A 21,458-nucleotide genomic window follows, 5' to 3' on the forward strand; every position below is an offset into this window, starting at 1 on the left:
TTTTAAAGTGTCTTCCAAAAGATTTTGAACCCACATTGTGTGTGTCCTTATGTTCAGCACCAACACTTTGCTTTAAAAGTCCAGAGGACCAGCATGTACATGTTTTAAAGACACGATGACTCCAAAACACAAGTTAAAGATATTAAACATTAGAGCTTCATAACCACAACAATTTTAAACATATTTTAAAGCACTGTTTGATATCAAGACCCGTATCTACTTCCTAGTTTGGAGCAAGGTGCTGCTCTGAAGCCAACTCTAGCAAAAAGAGTCAGCCACTACCAAAAGCTACCTTCTTCCTTTTCCACAATAGGCTCTGCTCACAGACCTCGCTTCAGTTTTTAAAAAGACTAATTCTACAATAAAATTGCAGATCCAGCTGCTTACACCCCACTTAATCGTGATCAACCCTGTCATAGTATTACATGGTCCCGCATGACTAATAAAGTGACACTACTTGTAAAGATGATCACATGACCATGTCTAAGCCAGCTGGATTCTGATCAGTCCATGGGCAGTATCCTCTCCCCACCATCTTTAAGGAACTCAAGACATTTCTCTCCCCTTTCCTACTTTTGAAATTTTCCCCAATAAATCAATTTCCCCAGGGGCACCTGCTGTAACATGGATGCTGTTTTGAAGCAATACACAGTAGCAAGCGAGGAGTATCCAGGTGCAGAGGAGCTGGCATTGGAGTGCTAAAGTATCCATGCAAAATGAAAGATATCTGTAAAACTCCAACACTTACCTCTCTCACAGATGCAGTCTCTTCCACTATTATCTCCATCTCTGGCCCTCCCTGCAGATCACTCCCAACAACAAAATACAAGAAGAGCTAAGAAAAGGATAGCATGTCAAGTTAAAGTTCAGAGATCATGCAGCATGATTTTATATACACATATAATAGATTTACATGATTTTTAATTCCAGAATAAGGCTAAGACAGACTACTTACAAATATGGGGTAGTCTATCATAATTACTTATCTAAACTCTCAGAAGATATAGTTAAGAATGAAAACAGGGTTAAGTTTTCTTTGTATTCACTGCACGTGCATGTTGGTTAATTACAGCAGGGTTGTCTCTCTAACAAAACAAACAGCACTGAAATCCTCTTGTGGCAAAACATACAATAGGCAGACCAGGTACATCTTACAGTTAAAAATGAAATAAGGCAGGGAAGGTGCTGAGCCGAGTAAATGACAATGTTCCTACTACCCCTAAGTCTCTAAAGTGAGTAAGCCAATTAGCATATTTCGTAAAAGGAATGAGCATTTCTCCTATACTGCCATTAACTCTACGAAGTGTTATGATGAGAAAATACAAATGATGAATATTGGAAAATGTAAACATGATCAAAGCTCTTTTGCGCCAAGTCCTCTTTCTGTGTATCCCTACTCTTTTACCTGAGTGGAAGTTGGAGCTTTTCCATGACACAGTCCCAAAAGACTTCCCATCTTTAGTTCTGCTTCTTTGACAGTATAATCCTCAGGCACTTTAGAGAGGATAAAAATATGGAAAACACAATAAAAGTTTGTTTCCAAAAAATACTAGTGTTGCCAGTGTGGTCATGAAAGTGATGATGCAAACACTTAACTGTTAATATATTTATTCATGCTTAGTTATCCAATCCATTCTAAAATCCTCCTATTGTGTATCAACTTTATTTAACAATATTAACATTTAGTTTGTAATGTTTATAGGAATATATGTTGTAAATCCACAAAGAGGGACTCTACTTTTCCTGAAACAGTTAGCAAGCAGCCTTAAAAATGAAAGGAGCTATGGACTCATATTTTTAGCAATATTCAAATTACTCTATTTTCTTTATAAATTTATTTACATGGCTTACTTACTGAAAACTAATAGTTATTTTCATCTACATACAGTATATTGTATTGGGTAGCTGTTCACCTTTTGTGCATTTCTGCAGTGATCCAGCATCCAGTTCCTAATGAATACATGATTGGTAGTACAGTATTTAATATTAGTGAATTTAGATGCAAGTAATAAAAAAAGACAATTAAATGGTTTATTTGTATGATAGCGGAAATGCTAACAGACAAGTATTACTATTGGAAAAAGGCTCCTGTTTTAATTAAGTATGGGAACACCATGAAATGCTACTCATCACTTTAATATGATATTAGACTTGTATATAGGAGCTGGGTGAAATTGTTACAATGAATAGTTTATCTGGCCAACCTGAAACCATTTGGCAAACACAATAAGAATTCATGAATAGATTCGACATTACTGAAAAACTGAAATATTTCGGTAATATAAGAACCAAACAGTTTCATTTCAACATTAGCAAAACATTTCGAGTTTTTGGGCTGGAGTCACAAAGCAGCCTGAAGCAGCAGCGGCAACCCCACAGACCTCCTTTTAACGTTTAGTCCAGTGACAAGGGTCCAATTCCCTCTCTTCCTGACAGGGAGAAGTGATTTGAACATTGGTGTCCCATACTGCAGGCGCATGTCCTATTCATCGGCTGATGGGGTATTTTGGGGTGGGTCTCTGTCCATCTCTTCTCTCAAGCTGCTCCACTTTGTATCAACAGTCAGAGAAGAACCTGGAACTTGGGTCTCCAATGTCTTAAGAGAGCGGCCTAGCCACCACGCTACAGAACAACTCTCACTTTCTCCATGGCCCAATGACTATTCGTTATAATTATGAATGACTATGAACTTCCACTATGAATGACAGTGAATCTATTATTCACCCAGCTATATTTTTGTATGTTCTATTAAATGAGAAATATAGCAGCTATGCATCTTCTCCTTAATTTTATCTGACAGATTACTAGAGAGGCTTACCTGGAGAGAGAAGCTTCCCATTTCTGTTAATAGGTCTGAGACAGCTATCATTCACTACAATGGAGGAAAAAGGAGGACAAGATGGACTAAATAGATTAAAATCAAATTGAATTTGGCTCAGCTGTTTGGAATGATAGAGGACTGAAAATTAACAGACTAACAGGTTTAGCTAAGTAGAGGCATCTCATAGTAGAAAATTTTTTGTCCCTAAGGTGCAGCACTAATATCACAATTTGATAGCACTTCCCAGAGGTCAAGAAAACACTGCTAGCCTTGCCTCCTGGCTGGACATTACTTTCCCTTTTTAAAAAGTCAGCTACCTTAGCAATAATGGCTTGAATATTGTGATTGGCCAAAGTTTGCAACTTTGGATACACATTTTTAAAAATGCCTTGAAATAAATCTTATAGGGAGGGATAGAAAGTATAAATCTTACAGGAAGGCAATTTACCAGTCTCAGAATTGCTTTCATTTGTGATGTGTTTGTTTTGTTTTTTAAAACAAGATGACAAAGTTCTTGGACCTGCAAAAAAATGGCTTCTAGGAAAAGTAGTGGGTGGATATAAATAAGGTACTCCTAGCATATGTATGTTTTCAACAGCAGTTAGTTTGCTACATTGTAGTATTTTTAGCCAGGAAGATTTGTCATTTTATTCACAACTAAAGAAGTCTCAAATCCTTTACATCCTGCAGCAGAGAAAAATTATTAAAAAAAGTCTTAATACTAAAGACTAACTCCCATATCTCAAGTAATCTCCCTTTTGTAAACTATAAAAGCCATCCAGCAAACTGAAATAACCATATTACCAACAAAATAATTATTGAACAGTTATTTACCTAGATCCTCCCCTAATTGCAGCTCCTGTATTGCTTTAATTTTGATATCTGACATCACCTAAGAGAGAATTATTAGTGACTATGTAATATAATAGACTATGCAAAAAACAGAATGCAAGCTGTGTGTATGTATGTATGTGTGTATATATATATATATATATGGAATTCAAGCACTAAGAAAGACTATTACTCTTCATTTAAAGTGCATTAATTTCTCTTTCATTTTGCTGTAGCATTTTGCAAATCGGAGAAAATATCTCCTTAATATATTACCAACTTACATAGTCACATTTTGGGATTTTTAAAACCATCAGTCCCAGCCCTTCCCACCCCCCCCAAAGTGAATATATCATCAGACTACAGTGCAAAAGAAAATGCACCAAACAAAGAACTAGAAACTGATGCACTATGCTGCACATAATGTTTAATATTCTTTCTATAGCATTCAACAATAATGGGAGAAAGAGCAAGAGAAGTCTCAGAGGATATATATCTTAAGACAAGTTTAGGAAAGTGAAGTTGTAGTTAATGTAGTAGGAGATTAAGAAGACAACTCAGGTTTATAAATAATGTGGGTGATGAAATCAGACAAAATGGTTTGAGGAGATGGGCATAAGATTCAGAAGATAGGGGAGTTTGAGATGGTGTACAGAAAGTAATTAACATGTAAAATACTCATAAAAGAGGCAATAAAGGATGCAGACGTGAATATGTTAAAAAAAGAGAGGAATTACACAGAAACCAAAATCTAAGTTGAATAATTAAAATAGCTTTAGATGAAATGCACAAATTCCTTCTGTTCTTTACTGTTAAGATCGTGCTAACACACACTAAAACACACAGTCCACCATTTTTTTCCATCATACCCTTGTTACAAGAACTATTTTCTTCATAAAGAGATATTTAGAAGTTTTGTTCTCCAGCACAGTCTCATGCAACACATTGTTTTCATGATGGCCCCTAGAAAAGCTGTTGTGGACTTTTACTACAGTCTACCTCAGTGAATTTTAGTCTACATAATGCATCACAACCTAAAGAAATTAAAAAAGTTTCTTCAAAGCAGACATGCATGTACCTGTCTCAATTACACAATGTTATTCCGGCTCTTGTGGGTGACAATGCCAAGCTTGCCACCCATGCTGTTTTTCCAACATAAGCCAGTGTACTTAACTGAAAATTCCCAAGATGAAATCCTGGTCTCACTGAAGTCAATGGGAATTTTGCCACCGATTTCAATATGGCCAGGATTTTACCCCCTGTGATTAGCCCAACTGAACTGAAGAAGCTGTGCAGAGTAAGGGAAGAATTCTGTTATATCCCTGAACAGTTGTAACTCCTTTACTCACTGTTTCAATGGTTGCAGTAATTTTAACTTGCTTCTCTTCAGCTTCCAACCGGCAGAAATTTTTAACTTGTAGCCAGCTGATATCATGTGTAAAAGCAGTCAAATTGCCACTTGCCATGTTCACCAAGCTGCAAACAAGATATATTTAGAGCGCAGATTTATGTACTATATGTAAGTGAAGAATACAAGGAAAATGTACATTACTTATACTGAGGAAAACTGCTAAATGCCACAGTGTCTTATTGTTTATATATGAACTAGGTCTTATTACTACGCTTATAACATGGTGACACCCAAAGGTCCCAGTCAGTATCCTTCTGTGGTAGGTATTGGACAAACAGAAATAGTTATATGGTAAATTTTTCAAAAATGCCTTAAGAACTTAAGGAGCCTAATTTCAATTTTCAAAAGGGATGTAGGCAGCAGGGAGTCTAAGGGTATGTCTACACTACAAAATTATGTTGACCTAAGTTACAGCAACGTACAGCCACCGCAGTAATTAAATTGCTTTTGCATGTCCATGGGGGGGGAAGGGGTAGCTCAGTGGTTTGAGCATTAGCCTGCTAAACCCAAGGTTGTGAGTTCAATCCTTGAGGAGACCGTTTAGGGATCTGGGGCAAAAATTGGGGACTTGGTCCTGCTTTGAGCAGGGGGTTGGACTAGATGATCTCCTGAGGTCCCTTCTGTTAGGATATAGATATTCAGGCCTGTCTGCAAAGGCCTGTACTTTAAGAATTTAGTTGTATTCTTATCACTTGGCTAGTTCTAGAGGTATAAAAGAAAATCAAAATCACTGTCTGCTGGTGTAAGGGCCTTCTCTTACTGTGACAGTCTGAGGCCCTGTTCTTAGGCTAAGGCCTTTGGCTAAGCAGCAGAGGCAGCCATAAGCTAGGAAGCGACCGGTCACATCCTCACATTCCAAACTAGTCACATTGAAATAAGGTGCTATTGGGCTGTTAGGCACTATCAGGACAGGATTGTATTCCTATCACCTCCAGAGAAAGGGAAGTGCCTAGAAAATGTAAAAGGAAACTTAGTTTGATAGCATCCTGTCTGGCAAGAACTCACTTATCAATAGCTGGGATGTGAAATCCTCACTTCAGTATTGTTTTGTCATTATAGTTCCCACTTTGCTATTGTTTGTCTGTATAATCTCTGTCTGGTTCTGTGATTGTTCCTGTCTGCTGTATAATTAATTTTGCTGGGTGTAAACTAATTAAGGTGGTGGGATATAATTGGTTACATAATCATGTTACAATATGTTAGGATTGGTTAGTTAAATTTCAGGAAAATGATTGGTTAAGGTATAGCTAAGCAGAACTCAAGTTTTACTATATAGTCTGCAGTCAATGAGGAAGTGAGTGGGTGTGGGTGGGAGGGGATGGGAACAGGGGTGCGGAAATTGGAATCATGTTTTGCTAAAGAGGGGAAATGGGAACAGGGAATGGGGGTAAGGAAATTGGAATAATGTTTGGCTAAGGGCAGGAATGGGAACAGGGACACAGGTGTAAGGCTCTGTGGTGTCAGAGCTGGGAAGGAGGATACTAAGGAAGGAAACTGGAATCATGCTTGCTGGAAGTTCACCCCAATAAACATCGAATTGTTTGCACCTTTGGACTTTGGGTATTGTTGCTCTCTGTTCATGCGAGAAGGACCAGGGAAGTAAGTGGGTGAAGGAATAAGCCCCCTAACACCTTCCAACCCTAATATTCTAGGAATCTATGAGCAATATGAGTCCACACCACACTTCTTGTATCAGTGGGGCACATCCTCACCAGGAGCGCTTGCACCACTCCTGGTGAGGACGTGCCCTGCTGACACAAGGAGTGTGTCATTGTGGGGCACTGTGGGATGGCTTCTGAAAGGCAGCAACAGTCGATGTAAAGCAACACAGTGTCTACACTGACACTGCGTCAACCTAACTAAATCAACATTGATTCTACACCTCCCATGGGAGTGCAGTTATTAAGTTGGCGTAGTGGGCAAGATACATTGACAGGTGAGACATTTTAGTGTAGCTGCTTACAGAGTTAGGTCCATGTAAGCTGCCGTACGTCGACCTAACTCTGTAGTGTAGACCAGGGCTAAGTCTCGTTAAAAGCCAATGTTATTTTTAAGTTATTTTTAAAAATGGGACTTAGGGGTTTCTGGGCTGGTCTACACTAGAAAGTTAGGTCAACCTAGCTATGTCATAGGTATGAAAAGTTTACATGCCTGAGAGATGTAGGTAAGCCAATGTAATCTACGGTGTAGACAGTGCTAGGAAGAACACTTTCCATCTCTGTAGTACGAGTTTATGCTACAACGGCAACAGCAACGTGTCTAGTACAGATATACCCTATGTCAGTCATTCTGACAAATTTTACCCACAGCCCCTGTACTAAAAGAGCTACATTGACCTCCAGAGGCCCAGGTTTCTATTTGTTTTTATACACAAAGGAAATTAATTTGGTGGGCTTAAGCCAACATGATCTTACTAGATAGCAACCATACAATTTTTCCACAATCAGAACTTCTTGCTCAGCAAAATGGCAAGTGGTGGAATATCAGTAGCATTCCATCTAAGAGGGATGATTAATGAGTCAATCTGCTAGTGTAAATTTACTCAACTCCTGACGGATCTTGCCATTTGCCAATTGTTTTTGTCCTTGTGGTTTAAGGCACTGGTGTAGGACTCAGGATATCTGGGTTCAATTCCTGGGTCTCCCCAAAGACTTCCTGTATGACCATGGGCAAAGTCACTATTCAGTTCAGCTCCTCGTTTGTCTGAGGAGGACAATATTCCTTTTTCCACCCCTTTACCAGCCGTGTCTATTAAGATTTACGTTCTTCAAGGCAAGGACTGTCTCTGACTCTGTCCATATAGAGTATCCAGAACAAAAAGGGCAGGCCCCCATGCACTACCATAACAATCACAATAATGAGTAAAATACAGCCAGTATTACCAAAATTAAAAAAAAAAAAGTCTTTGTAATTAACCCAATAAATGTTTGAAACTGAGGCGTATATTACTATGTATACACCAAATGTAAGTTTGGACACATGCATTAGGATTAATTGCACTTCCCTCCTAAGAGGAAAACCATTTCGTGCCTAAAACTGAACTTTTACTTTTTGCCCTTTAATAAAGTGCTAGTTAAGTAGTAGTGTTTTACAGCAAATCACTGGGTGTCACTACTCATAACTGTTCTAGTTATAGTTTCCATTGCAACCTTGTTCTCACATCTCCGTAACTGACACTAGTTTGGCTGATGTTTGTACATCTGGTCTTTGACCAAAATGTGAAATCTGTTTGCTTGACAAAACTCCGTAGGGTTTAAGTGATGTATTTTGTGGGGAAATATGCTTTTCTGCATTGTAAAAATATTCTAATCATTCCGAGTACCATAAACCACTTGAAATTTAAGTCTTGGTATTAATATAGTCCCCAATGGAGAACCTGTTGCTTCACTTTTTATATTTAAAATGTTTAAAAACTTTACTGTAACCAATAAGTCAAAATTTACATCATGGGCACTTGCAGTTGAAAGTTTCCATGTCTGCAGGAGTGTACTTAACTAATTGCATTTTCATGCACAGAGCCTTCCATATAAGTGCACATTTGGCTGTTTCAGAGAACTGAAAATGTCTACTGGCAAATCCAACACAGCTGTATGCTGCCCAGGACAATTGTTACAATTCTCCTCTCCCACCACCACATACAAGCTCCTTAAAGATATCCTATGAAGTCAAATGCCAATTAATTTCCCATTCCTGATGTTGCATTAAGTACTTAAACACCCATGAAATTCCAGAAGCGTTAACTCAGCCAGGCTGCATACATAAAGAGCTTCTTATTGCTCTTTTCCATGTTAAAATGTAAACCTCTGTTCTTCACATACACCCTAAATGCACGAAGGATGTTCAGCATGGCAAAGTTAATGTTGCTGTAGCAATCATAACTTTTTGGAATTCCCCCAACTTCTAAGCACCCCATTACACAATCCTGAGATCATCACATTAATGGTGGTGGCAAAAATGACTAACAAGAATAGCAACAAGAACATGTAACAATGTAATTCTAGTCAAAGGAATTCTGCTTTAACTGCCTCCTAACTTTGAAACAAGTCCTTCACAGGAAAGAAACACAATTATGAAATTTACCTTTGGTCATGGCTATCTAAAACTAATATTGAGCTTCCATCTGTCAGGCCAACACTTCTGACTGTCTTCTTCATATCCTCCTCAGGAACGACCTTCCAATTCTCCACCTCTTTGTCAGATCCCGAACTGTTCATTAAGATGATCCCTCCTGGCGATGGTAAGGCTTTCCACAGGGTGCTCAGTTCTGCACTGCACGGAATGGCATGCTGGGATTCGATGAAATGCTGACCTTTTCCTCCTTCATTATAGCCCGCCAACCGAAGAACATTTAGGAGCACGGGTTCATGGTCACGACCTGATAACACCTCCATACCACCAACCTGTAGGAAGCGTGCAATATCTGCAGATGAAGGGTAATCAACAATAGCAAGAGGCCTACAAAGTATGGATGGTTCTGGTTGCTCAGTCATTCAGGACAAGGAATTCTTGCTTTTTTCCCCACCTCATTAGAATTAAGCCTCCCCCTGACTGAATTCCACCTGAACAGCTTGCTAAAGAATATCAGAGGTGTCAAGAAGGGGATATAATGCTGGGAGGCCAGGGATTGCTGTAACTCTGCATCCATCCTGAAAATACTGGTGGTAAAGGAAAAAAAATTGGGACGATAATGGACCCATTTAATCTTTTAGCACAGAAATCCAGAGAATACCTGCAGCTATATTACCTGGATCTGAACACTAACATACTGAATCTAAGCTTCAGTCAGATGAATAATCATTGTCAATCCTCACTGATTTACCCCTTCAAGATATTTATGAACTACACGCTTTTATTCAATACAAAAATATATATAAGAATAAGACCAAGGCAGCCCAAAAAATTAAAGTTGGGCTATTTTTAAGTTTAGCAAGGGAACAAAAATAAATGTGCATGTCAAGAACAAAAGCTGAGACTGTTAACATTAAATCTGTTTTCATTAGTTATTGGATACATCCTTAGTATACACTTTTTTAGAACGTGAAATTTTAATTGGAAATGGAGACATATTTTGCAACAAGGTTTAAAAGATTCCCTAGTATCTTACTCTATTATAGAAAAATAAAGTATTGAGATTACAGAAATTAATACTTTTGAGAGCAAGCCATCTCCTCCTACCATATAACTGTTGCATTTTAGATTGTGAAACAAAGCAGAGGCCTTTATGTTCAAAAGAAGAGAACAATCCAAGGAGAGTGTGCTGTGTTCAATGAATTATTCTTTTATATATGGTATCAACCACTGATGCAAATTTAGCTGTCTGCTGGATGTTGTGCAGCTGAGCAAACGTTTGTTATTGCATCATAAACTGACCTAGCACGCAGCAAATTTAAAAATCTGCTTTAGCTTAATTGGTATGGAATTTTTTTTTCTCCAAAAATCTATACAGTAATCATCTGGGAATCTGATTGACTATCACACACTGTAGGAGGTACAGTCTGTTTACACATCCATATCCTCCCAGGAAAATAAATGTACCTTGAGGTAAATGAAGGGTATAGTCACAAGCAGCATAGAGAGAGCCATCTGTGAAGGAGGCTGGAACGGCATCACTGATGCCAAATATCACCAGCACTCCTCAAGAAAGTATTAAAAGGGATTTAAAATGACCAGAAATCTTTTTGAAGATTAAAACTCAGATTCTCAGGATTTGTAGAATATGATTTATTTTCCTGTTGTCTTACCTCCTTGCCATTCCACACAAAGACATCTGCTCCATCGGCAAGTCCAATGCCACCCAATGTCATCTCATCTCCTGAAAAGATCAAACCATCAAGATTTTCCCAATAGGTAACACCCATGTCAGCTGGCAAACTGGACACAGAATAGACTTCATTCATATTTGGATGTTCTATCTAGATGTAAAGCTGCTATGAAGAACAGATGCAGAAGGCTAAGTTCAGGGCCCAGTTGTGTAAAGTGATTCAGGCCCATATGCCTCTGAGGAGTCCCACTAACTCAACAGGACTACTGATAGACATAAGGGTCCACCTAGGCAAATCCTTTTGCAGGACTATGACATTAAACTCTATTTGACCAATCTGTATGGTCAATAACTTCCCACATGAGATTTAAAAGTACATTTTTAAATTTAAGTAATAATGCTAAATGCTGAAGTAGTCATGTACTGTATCCTTACAGCCAGTATTTGACATAGATGTGCTTAATTTTTGCATGTAACTATTTTCACTTTCTTACCATAATACAGATTAAATGACAATTACTTTAAATCTACAAGGATTACATTAAAATTTGCAAGAACACTTACAACAGTTTTTTGTTTAGCTTCTGTTTTCTGACATTTATGCTATAAAAATTACTTGAGTATTTTTGGCAAAAACCTAATTTTCTGAGGCAGACAGACCAAGGCCTATCATAAGAATGGCCATACTGGGTCACACCAAATGTCTATTTAGCCTTGTATCCTGTCTTCCAACTGTGGCCAATGCCAGGTGCCCCGGAGGGAATGAACAGAACAGGTCATCATCAAGCGATCAATCCCCTGTCGCCCATTCCCAGTTTCTGGCAAACAGAGGCTGGAGACACCATCCCTGCCCATCCTGGCTAAGAGCAACTGATGGACCTATGCTCCAAGAATTTATTTCATTTTCTTGAATCCTATTATAGTCTTGGCCCTCACAACATCCTCTGGCAAAGAGTTCCACAGGTTGATTGTGCATTGTGTGAAGAAATACTTCCTTTTGTTTGTTTTTAACCTGCTGCCTATTAATTTCATTGGGTGACCTCTAGTTCTTCTGTTATGAGGAGTAAATAACACTTCCTTATTTACTTTCTCCATACCAGTCATGATTTTATAGGCCTCTATCATATCTCCTTTTAGTAATCTCTTTTCCAAGCTGAAAAGTCCCAGTCTTATTAATCTCTCCTCATATGGAAGCTGTTCCATACCCCTACTCATTTTTGTTGCCCTTCTCTGTACCTTTTCAATTCCAATATATCTTTTTTGAGATGGGGTGACCATATCTGCACGCAGTATTTAAGATGTGGGCATACCATGGATTTATATCCAATTAAAACCTGAAGCAATAGATATTGCATTTCACTCAACAAGTCAGAGTTTTTAAAAAAATCTGTCCTAATATCTAGAATGACAAAGCCATATAAAGTTGTAAGTGTCAAGAGTAATGAACGCCAAATTGATTACATCTTAACTGAACTGTGTATTGTGGTATTTATATATATAAAAAAAACCTTTCCTCTTCAAGTTTTCATTTCCATGAAGACATTCAGTTTAAAATGTCCAGTCCACTTGTTAGCTACTATCCTGCCTCTCAGATCCTGTACCTCTTTAACTAATAGATAAATGCTAATAAGACATAAACATTCAAACAGATATCACAGTAAAATATTACATGTCTGCAAATCACAGAGACCTACACTTTCATCTTGCTTCCCACCAAAGGTTTCACAGAAGAGCCACTGTAAGGATCATAAAACTTTATTATGTTTTAATATTATGTTATTTATTATTTGTATTATCGTAGTTCCTAGGAGTCTGAGTCATGGACCAGGTCCCCCCCCATCGTAGGCACTGAACAAACACAGATGAAAAACAGCCCCTGTCCCACACAGCTTACAACTTAAGTTAAGTTTGCCATAAATAAGATCAAGACTGAAGAGACTGCAGTGGATTTGCAAATAGGTCAAACTGAACACTGAAGTTAATAAAATGTAATAATATATTTCTCCAATAAATTAATAAATGAAACATCTTCAAAATGCCCTAAACGAGGTACAGAGCATGTAAATAGACAATGAAGCCTTGTTTTATGCAGGTCTTACCATCAAGTGTTTGGTAAAGATGAAGTCCTGCTGGTAGAGACTTTGCAGTACTGAGAATGATGTCTCCTTCCCAAAATTCCAACAGCTAATGGGTATAAATAAAACAACCAATTGTGAAAAAAAGCAAAAGTTTAACCCCTGGTTTCAAACTGGTTGTAAAGGGTGAAATCCTGGCCCCCAAAATGAAGTTGAACAGAGTTTTACTAATGAATTCAATGAGGACAGGGTTTCATGCATTATATTTACATTCTCTCTGCAAATCAGATAAGCAGTACGCTAGAGCACTTTTTAGTCTTGCACTCAAATATTTTTAGCCAACTGTCATAAATGATTACCTAGCCAACAAAGTTCAGATCAGGCATTTGTGCCAAAGTTTGAAAATATTTTGTCTGCACTCTACAATGAAAATAAAAAGTGACTTGAGTTCTAAAACAAAGCCATTTCTAACTCCTGTGCTATTTGTGAAACTGAACCTGACCACTCTCTGGGAATTGTGATGTTTCTTTGGTTTACTGGGGGAAAAAAAGAGTTAGATTTTCCAGTTCGATAGTTTCAAAAAAATTCTAGGACTTCTTTTCAGCATATGCTAACTCTAATTGCTGAGTATTTTCTTAACTCTTTTTCCAGTCCAGGTCAGCAAGCTCCCTCCTAATATGCAGTTGGACACAGCAATATCCAGATTGCAGACACAAAGCGTCAAGAATTAGTCAGGTGGTTTTCAAGACTTCAATCCCCATCCACAGTGTACAAGTCTGTAAGTCAACTTTAAGGTTTATTTTCATTACGATGGTAAAGGGTTTGTTTCATCATTTCCATGGCTTCAGACAGCAACATGTCAAATACTACAGAAAATTTCTTCTTGGCATAAAAAGCACAGTCGCATCCACAATTTTAAAGTTGTCTTTGTAACTCAGGTAAAGATAAAATGTTTGGATTAACACTCTTAAAAAAGTAAATACCTGAAATATCGATTGTCGCAGATCTCCTAGGGTTTTTCTTTTATCAATAGTCAGATCCAGCACACTTTCCTTCTGAGAAAGCGATGGGTGTAGGGCCCCATGGTAAAGTTTATAGTGAGAGCCCAAATGGAGGTGCAAATCAATATTACTGTCTGCAGAGTCACAGTCCATCCTTTTTAAAAAAAACACATCAACAAAACATATCAATACCAACAGGCTAAAATGAAAGGTGATTTACTGCTGACTGTTCTAGAGTTGCATTCACTCTTACGGGATTGGCACACTATGGTGTTGAGCTCACAGATTAGCTTTATATCAGCAGCAGAGCCACAGGTGGGAATGCGCAGAGGCCCAGTGACCCTAAGACCACCCCAGTGTCAGACAGCACACTGTTGTCATGATATACACCCAAAAGGTGACATGTAATAGATATTTGGAAAACTAGTAACTCACTGATCATTAACATTTTTGCATGATGTATGTACAATAAACCCACAAAGGACCTCAAAGATATGTGCTGCAAATATGTTCTTTAAAAGTATTTGGCAGGCAGGGCCTAAGCCATGCCTGTTCCAGAGAAAGGAATGAGGCTCTGCCTGTTTGAAGGTGTCTCTGATGTAAATTAAGCCAGGCATCACCCAAAGAAAAGCACATTTACATGCAAGGTAAACAAAGCCCCCAGGAGAGCAAGTGGAGAAAGATGAGCACTTAATTTCAAAAGGGGACAGAGACTACACTCTATACCGCATATGACATGCTGAACCCCATGTTCATCCCGTTATATGATTATGGTATGCTGTGTACAAAGTATTCCTTGTAAGCTAAGTTTCCTCTAAGGTCCACAGCCCCGCAAGGGCTCAGGGCTGCGGCGGGGAGAGGCACCTTTCCCCGCCGGCCCCAGCATAGACTTGTCCGGGACTTGCTGCAGCTGGGGGAGAGGCACCCCTTCCCCAACCCAGACCTGCTGCGGCGTGGGGAGAGGCGCCTCTTCCCCCACAGCCCAAGTGCTGCTACTGGGGGAGAGAGAGCTGGGGGGAGTCCTCTCTCCTCACCATAGCCCCCAGGCAGCCTGCACCCCAAACCCCTCATCCCCGGCCCCACCACTGAGCCCATACACCCAGCAGGAGCCCTCACCCTCCACCCACAATCCTCTGCCCCAGTCCTGAGCCCCCCTCCCACACTCCTAACCCCTCGGCCCCACCCCCCACCATATGAATTTTGTTCTGTGCATCAATATGGAGGTGATGTGTCACACCTCACCTCCATACTGGTGCACAGAACAAAATTCATTCCGCACATGGGTGGGAAAAATTAGAGAGAACACTGCTTGTGAAGTATCATTTGAAAACTCAATCTGCTGATTATTATTATCCTGTTCAAACATGTGTAACACTGCACATTAAATTATGAGTTTACTATATGATTGTTACTGAAATATGCTGTAATTCTGGGAAACACTGTCAGACCATTTTCTCAAAGACAAAGGCACCCTGGCTTGCCAGCGAGGTGCTAAAAGGCCATTACATGCTTAATCCAAGATTCACCAGCAGGGGAGTTGTAAACAAAAAATTTACAATTCACCTGAAGGACTGCTGGCAGCTCACTTACACTATGGAACTGCCTGACCCCATGACCCAGCAAAGACTTTTCTACTACAAAGGTCAGAGTATAAAAAGGAGAGACAGTGACTGCTTCTTCATCTCTCCTCCCCCCTCTACTCACAGCAGCAAGATCACCTGAAAGACAACAGGAGCATCATTGAACTGGGGGGAGTAGTCCTAGCTCAGGGGTTCTCAGACTGGGGATCCGGACCCCTCAGGGGGTCACGAGATTATTACATGGGGGGGGGGGTCGCGAGCTGTCAGCATCCCCCCCAAACCCCATTTTGCCTCCAGCATTTATAATGGTGTTAAATATATTTAAAAGTGTTTTTAATTTATAAAGGGGGGGGGGTCGCACTCAGAGGCTTGCTATGTGAAAGGGCTCACCAGTACAAAAGTTTGAGAAACACTGTCCTAGCTGGAAGGCTTTCCAGTTAGTATGGACCGCTGAGAGTTTTTGGGTTAGAGAAACCTTTTTGCTTTCAAATCTTATTTAGCTTGGTAAAGTTAAGGAATTAGCTTCCATATTTATTTTTTTATTTATTTTGTAACCAGCTATAACTTATATGCTTTATCACTTACAATCATTTAACATATATCTTTCTCTAGTTAATAAACTTTTTTATTGTTTTATCTAAACCAGGGTGTTTAATTGAAGTGTCTGGGAAGCCTCCACTTTACACAACAAGGCTAGTGCATTTTCATTACCCTATGCCGGAATGACAAACTAATTTATGAGTTTGTATGGTCCAGTGGGATATTGAACTGTACAAGACGCACATTTCTGGGGGGCAAGGCTGGGTCTGAGGAATATGCAGATGTCTCGCTGTGTTTATTCATAGATGGCTGGGCATAGCATTCATGTACTCAGCTGGGAGTGATTTTGCATGCTGGTGGCTGTGAGTGATCAAAGCCTGGAGAGGTCTTCTATTCACTAGCAAAGCAGTGTAAAAGGCACCCTGGACTGGAGATTTAAGGGGACTCAGCAGTTCAGGTTGCACCTGGAGGAAGTCACACACCCTCAGGAAGCCTTCCTGCTCTTGAAGCAGGGTCAATGAACTTTGCAAAGACAGCACATATCTACACCCCAGCAAGAGACAGCAGCTTTGCTTGGGCTTATTTTTCAAAGAATACATTTAAGTGATTTACTGGTCTATAGAAAGAAAAGGAAGACAACTTCATAGTTATCTATTACTTCAGGGATTAAAGGGGCCAGAGCTCTTGAAATCAGGGAATGATGGATCCTTGAGCCAGGGGAGTTGAAGTCTCTGGGAACTGAATATAGGTGAGAAATCTTCCTAGCAAAGACTGTAATTTGCTGAAATTTAGTTTTAATCTTAAGAAGCATATTTTTACTTTTGTTTGCCTGTAATCCCTTTGATCTTTATTCCTTATGCTTGGTATCACTTAAGCCTTTGACTTTATTACCTTTTTTTAAATTTTGCTATAAACCAATTCAGTGCTGTGGTTAAAATAGCGTTTGTTAAGTTAAGGTAAGGTAACAAGCTGCTGGGTACTGCTTCTTTAAGAGAGCAGCAAATTTAACTTACAGCAAAAAGGCTGGACAGTACAGGGCAGATGGGTTTGTGGAAATTTGGGACATAGGGGTCTTGAGGTCACCCTGAAAAAGTAAATGGCCAGTAGAAGCTAGGGTATGACCTGGATGCTTGGCTGCTGGCGTCAGGACAGTGAGCCACAGCACCATAGCATTTAAGGCACTCAAAGTTTACAGGACAGGTGATAACAAAACTCCTTACTGATCTGGGTTGAACCTCGAAGTGTCACAGGCCCTCAAAGATGCAAACGATCTATGCATTGTGCAGTACAGAATAAAGAACATGCTACCATGTTTGTTAAATAGTGCTGATTTCTTCCAAGCCCTTCAAAGATCCATTTGTAATATAATTAACTTGTTTTAAGGAGGATAACCCTAATCTTAGTTTTTGTACCCAACTTGCAAATCAATATTCTAACACAAATGCACAATGGAGACAAATATGCAGAAGCTGCTCAGAGACCCAAGATCTACAGCTAAGACCAAAAAGGCACATCAGCCCTGATTTCTGCTACTTGCATCCACTTTAATCTGCAAGATACCAAATAAGACAATAAAAACAAGGTTTTTATAAAAAATAAAATTCACCCTGTGCAAAGGGTCCACACAAAGCCTATACATCCATTAAGGCCCCATTCGGAGAACTTTGGGTTTTAAGACTGCAGAGAGTGAATTCCAGTAGCACAGTTTAAATGAAAGTTTCTGTTCTGCTACATATCTGCTATTTTACTGTAGGATGGTTCCTCCCCCCCCCCCGCCCCCGTGTCTCTATAAAGATAGCTCTAAGAAAAGTCTTTCCATTCTATCCCTGGAGCTACATTAATTTACTTAAGTCTAGCACAATTTTTCAAAATTTTTTTAAGTGAACTTGTTCAACAATTATATTCGTTTGCCTGAGAAAGTAGGCCAGTAAAGAAATGTTAACAGGGAGGTAGTGGAGAAGGCAGCGGACTAGAGTCAGGAATCCTGGATTCTAATTCCTGGATTCACCAATGACCTGCTATGTGACCTTGAGTTAGCCCAGAGGTGGGCAAACTACGGCCTGCGGGCCACATCCAGCCCGTGGGACCATCCTGCCTGGCCCTTGAGCTCTGGGCAGGGGAGGCTCGCTCCGGCCCCTCCCCCACTGTCCTCCCTCCCCTGCAGCCATGCCGCCGTGCGGGCAGTGGAGCTACGAGCTCCTGCCGCTCTGAGCAGCATGGTAAGGGGGCGGCACGCGGCAGTGGGGGGGTTGGGCAGGGGGACCCAGGGGGCAGTCAGTGGACAGGGAGTGGTTGGATGGGGTGGAGGTTCTGGGGCGGTCAGGGGCCAGGGAATGGGGAGGGTGGTCGCATAGGGTGTGGGAGTCCCAGGGGGCCTGTCGGGTAAGGGGGTGAATAGGGGGTCGGGGCAGTCAGGGGACTGGGAGCAGAGGGGTTGGATAGGAGGTGGGATCCTGGGGGGGGCAGTTTGGGGTGGGGGTCCTGGGAGGGGGTGGTCAGGGGACAAGGAGCAGTGCGGGTTGGATGAGTCACAGGTTCTAAGGGGAGCAGTCAGGGGGCGGGAAGTGGGAGGGGGCGGATAGGGGGCGGGGGCCAGGCTGTTTGTGGGGCATAGTCTTCCCTACCCGGCCCTCCATACAATTTCGCACCCTGATGTGGCTCTCAAGCCAAAAAGTTTGCCCACCCCTGGGTTAGTCATTTCATCTACATGACTAAGGCCTGGTCTACAGTACGTGGTTATTTCGGAATTAGCTGAGTTACTTCTAAATAAAACTGATTCCGTCCGCACGACCAAACCAGTTTTTTCGATTTAAACGGCTCTTTAATCTGATTTCTGTACTCCACCTTGGCAAGAGGAGTAGTGCTAAAATGGAGATCGCAGTTCCGGGTTACAGGTCTGTGGACGCAATTCAACGTTATTGGCCTCCGGGAGCTACCCCAGAATGCTCCCTTGTGGCCGCTCTGGACAACACACTCAATTCCGATACACTAGCCAGGTAGGCAGTAAAAGCCCCGGGAACTTTTTTTCCTGTTTGGTCACCATCAGCACAGGCGACCATCAGCACAGTCCACCATCACAGGCGACCACGCAGTCCCGGATTCGCAGACGAGCTCCAGCATGGTCCGAACGGGAGGTACTGGATCTCATCGCAGGTTGTGGAGATGAATCTGTTATGGCAGAACTACGTTCCAAAAAAAAGAAACGCAAAAACGTACGCTAAAGTCTCCAGGGCCATGATGGAAAGAAGCTACTCCAGGGACACAGAGCAGTGTCGTACAAAAATCAAGGAGCTCAGGCACGCATACCAAAAAGCCAGGGAGGTGAATGGGTGCTCTGGGTCACAGCCCCATACATGCCGCTTCTACCATGAGCTCCATGCAGTTATGGGGAGGTGACGCCACAACTACCCCACCACTGTCCGTGGACACCTGCAAAGGGGGAGTAGCACGGGAGCAAGGAGGATGAGTTTTTGGAGGACGAAGAGGAGGAGGAAGAGGAGGACAGTGCAAAGGCAGCAAGTGGGGAATCCGTTTCCCCCCCAGCCAGGAACTATTCTTAATGCTGGAGCCAATAGCCTCCCCGCACTCCCAAGGCATGCTCCCAGACCATGACCCTGGAGAAGGCACTTCTGGTGAGTGAGAGCTTGATCGGAGCCCGGGGGTGGGGGTGAAACCCAGCCACGCTGGGCCATTCGCGTTTAGTTTAAAGGGCTCCTCCCTGCACAGAGTCTCATCGGGGGGGGGTGTGTGTGTGTGTGGCGGGGGGGGGGGGGGGTTTGAAGCGATCATCCCAGAGAGCCCACAGGCCCTCCTTTTATATGGCAAACCCACCAGGAATTGCTTGCTATGGGAAAGGGGGCCTAGCAGTTTGAAAGCATTGAAATGAATGCAGAAGAAGCAGAACGCTGCATACCACTAGGGCTTACCACGACTGCCTGCAAGGTGAATTCTGTTGCCCGGCTGCATATGATGGCTTACTCACACCAAAGTGGCAGACACTTCAGTATAAGAGGCAAAATGAGACCTTGTACAGAAAGAACATGTGCTGTGTACTATGAATTGCCTGTTTAACTGAGAAAGAGTGTCCCCTTTGTTCTCTAAAATGTATCTTTTAAAATACTACCCTCCCTTTTTCTCCTCCTGCAGCAGGTGCAAATGTTTCAACGCAGCCCCTATCTACTCCGTCCCAGAGGCTGGTCCAGATTAGAAGGTGGAAAAAACGAACTCGGGACGACATGTCTGCCAAGCTCATGCAGTCCTCCCACACTGATAGGGCCCAGCTGAATGCGTGGAGGCAAACAATTGCGGAGTCGCGTAAAGTGTTTCATGAACACGAAGAAAGGAGGGACATGCGCGATGACAGCAGGCAGGATGCCACGGTCAAGCTCATGGGGGAGCAAACTGACATGCTCCGCTGTATGGTGGATCTAATACGGGAAAGGCAGCAAGACCACAGACTGCTGCTGCAGGCCCTGTATAACCACCTTCCCTCCCCCCCAAGTCCATAGCCTCCTCACCCAGACACCCAAGAACACGAGGGTGGGGGGGAGGCTATGGGGACCCACAGAGTCAATCCCAGAGGATTGCACAAGCAGCAGAAAGCTGGCATATCCTAAATTTTGATTTGGTTTCTGGACCAGCAGATCAAGGGACGTGATCGTTCCCCTCTATTCGACATTGGTGAGGCCTCATCTGAAGTACTGTGTCCAGTTTTGGGCCCACACTACAAGAAGGATGTGGAAAATTTGGAAAACGTCCAGCGGAGGGCAACAAAAATGATTAGGAGACTGGAACACATGACTTATGAGGAGAGGCTGAGGGAACTGGGATTGTTTAGTCTGCGGAAGAGAAGAATGAGGGGGGATTTGATAGCTGCTTTCAACTACCTGAAAGGGGGTTCCAAAGAGGATGGATCTAGACTGTTCTCAGTGGTAGCTGATGACAGAACAAGGAGTAATGGTCTCAAGTTGCAGTGGGGGAGGTTTAGGTTGGATATTAGGAAAAACTTTTTCACTAGGAGGGTGGTGAAACACTGGAATGCGTTACCTAGGGAGGTGGTGGAATCTCCTTCCTTAGAAGTCTTTAATGTCAGGCTTGACAAAGCCCTGGCTGGGATTATTTAGTTGGGGATTGGTCCTGCTTTGAGCAGGGGGTTGGACTAGATGACCTCCTGAGGTCCATTCCAACCCCGATATTCTATGATTCTATGACTTGTGCTTCTCTCCTCCTCCACCCCTCTAACCCAATACCCGCCCCCCCCCGATCTAGCTTCTGATTTCTCTCAATGTTTTGTGCAACAAATAATAAAAAACGGTTTTTCAACAATTGTGACTTTATTTCCTTTCATATATATAAGGGGTGGGTAACTTTAAGAGAAACAAACAACTGTCACACCGTACCCTGGCTGGTCATGAAACTGGCTTTCAAAGCTTCTCTGA

The 21,458-nt window shown here is 41.6% G+C and overlaps 1 protein-coding gene across 10 annotated transcripts in view; it reads right to left on the reverse strand.

Annotated features, from left to right (window-relative positions):
* The window catches only part of USP40 (ubiquitin specific peptidase 40), a 69,427-nt gene that overhangs the window by 24,131 nt on the left and 23,838 nt on the right, over positions 1–21,458 (reverse strand). For all 10 annotated transcript variants that reach the window (XR_006285037.1, XR_006285036.1, XR_006285038.1 and 7 more), the window contains 9 exons: positions 13,883–14,054; positions 12,924–13,008; positions 10,805–10,875; positions 9,144–9,463; positions 5,002–5,128; positions 3,656–3,713; positions 2,819–2,872; positions 1,406–1,494; positions 749–835 (listed from right to left, as the gene is read on the reverse strand). Coding sequence is in view for 7 of the 10 variants with exons in the window: in XM_037912596.2 (XP_037768524.1) it covers positions 749–835; positions 1,406–1,494; positions 2,819–2,872; positions 3,656–3,713; positions 5,002–5,128; positions 9,144–9,463; positions 10,805–10,875; positions 12,924–13,008; positions 13,883–14,054 (1,063 nt within the window). In the remaining 3 variants the exon portion in view is untranslated. The remainder of the gene's footprint in view (positions 1–748; positions 836–1,405; positions 1,495–2,818; positions 2,873–3,655; positions 3,714–5,001; positions 5,129–9,143; positions 9,464–10,804; positions 10,876–12,923; positions 13,009–13,882; positions 14,055–21,458) is intronic.

This window comes from Chelonia mydas, chromosome 11 (assembly GCF_015237465.2).
Source record: "Chelonia mydas isolate rCheMyd1 chromosome 11, rCheMyd1.pri.v2, whole genome shotgun sequence".
NCBI lineage: Eukaryota > Metazoa > Chordata > Testudines > Cheloniidae > Chelonia > Chelonia mydas.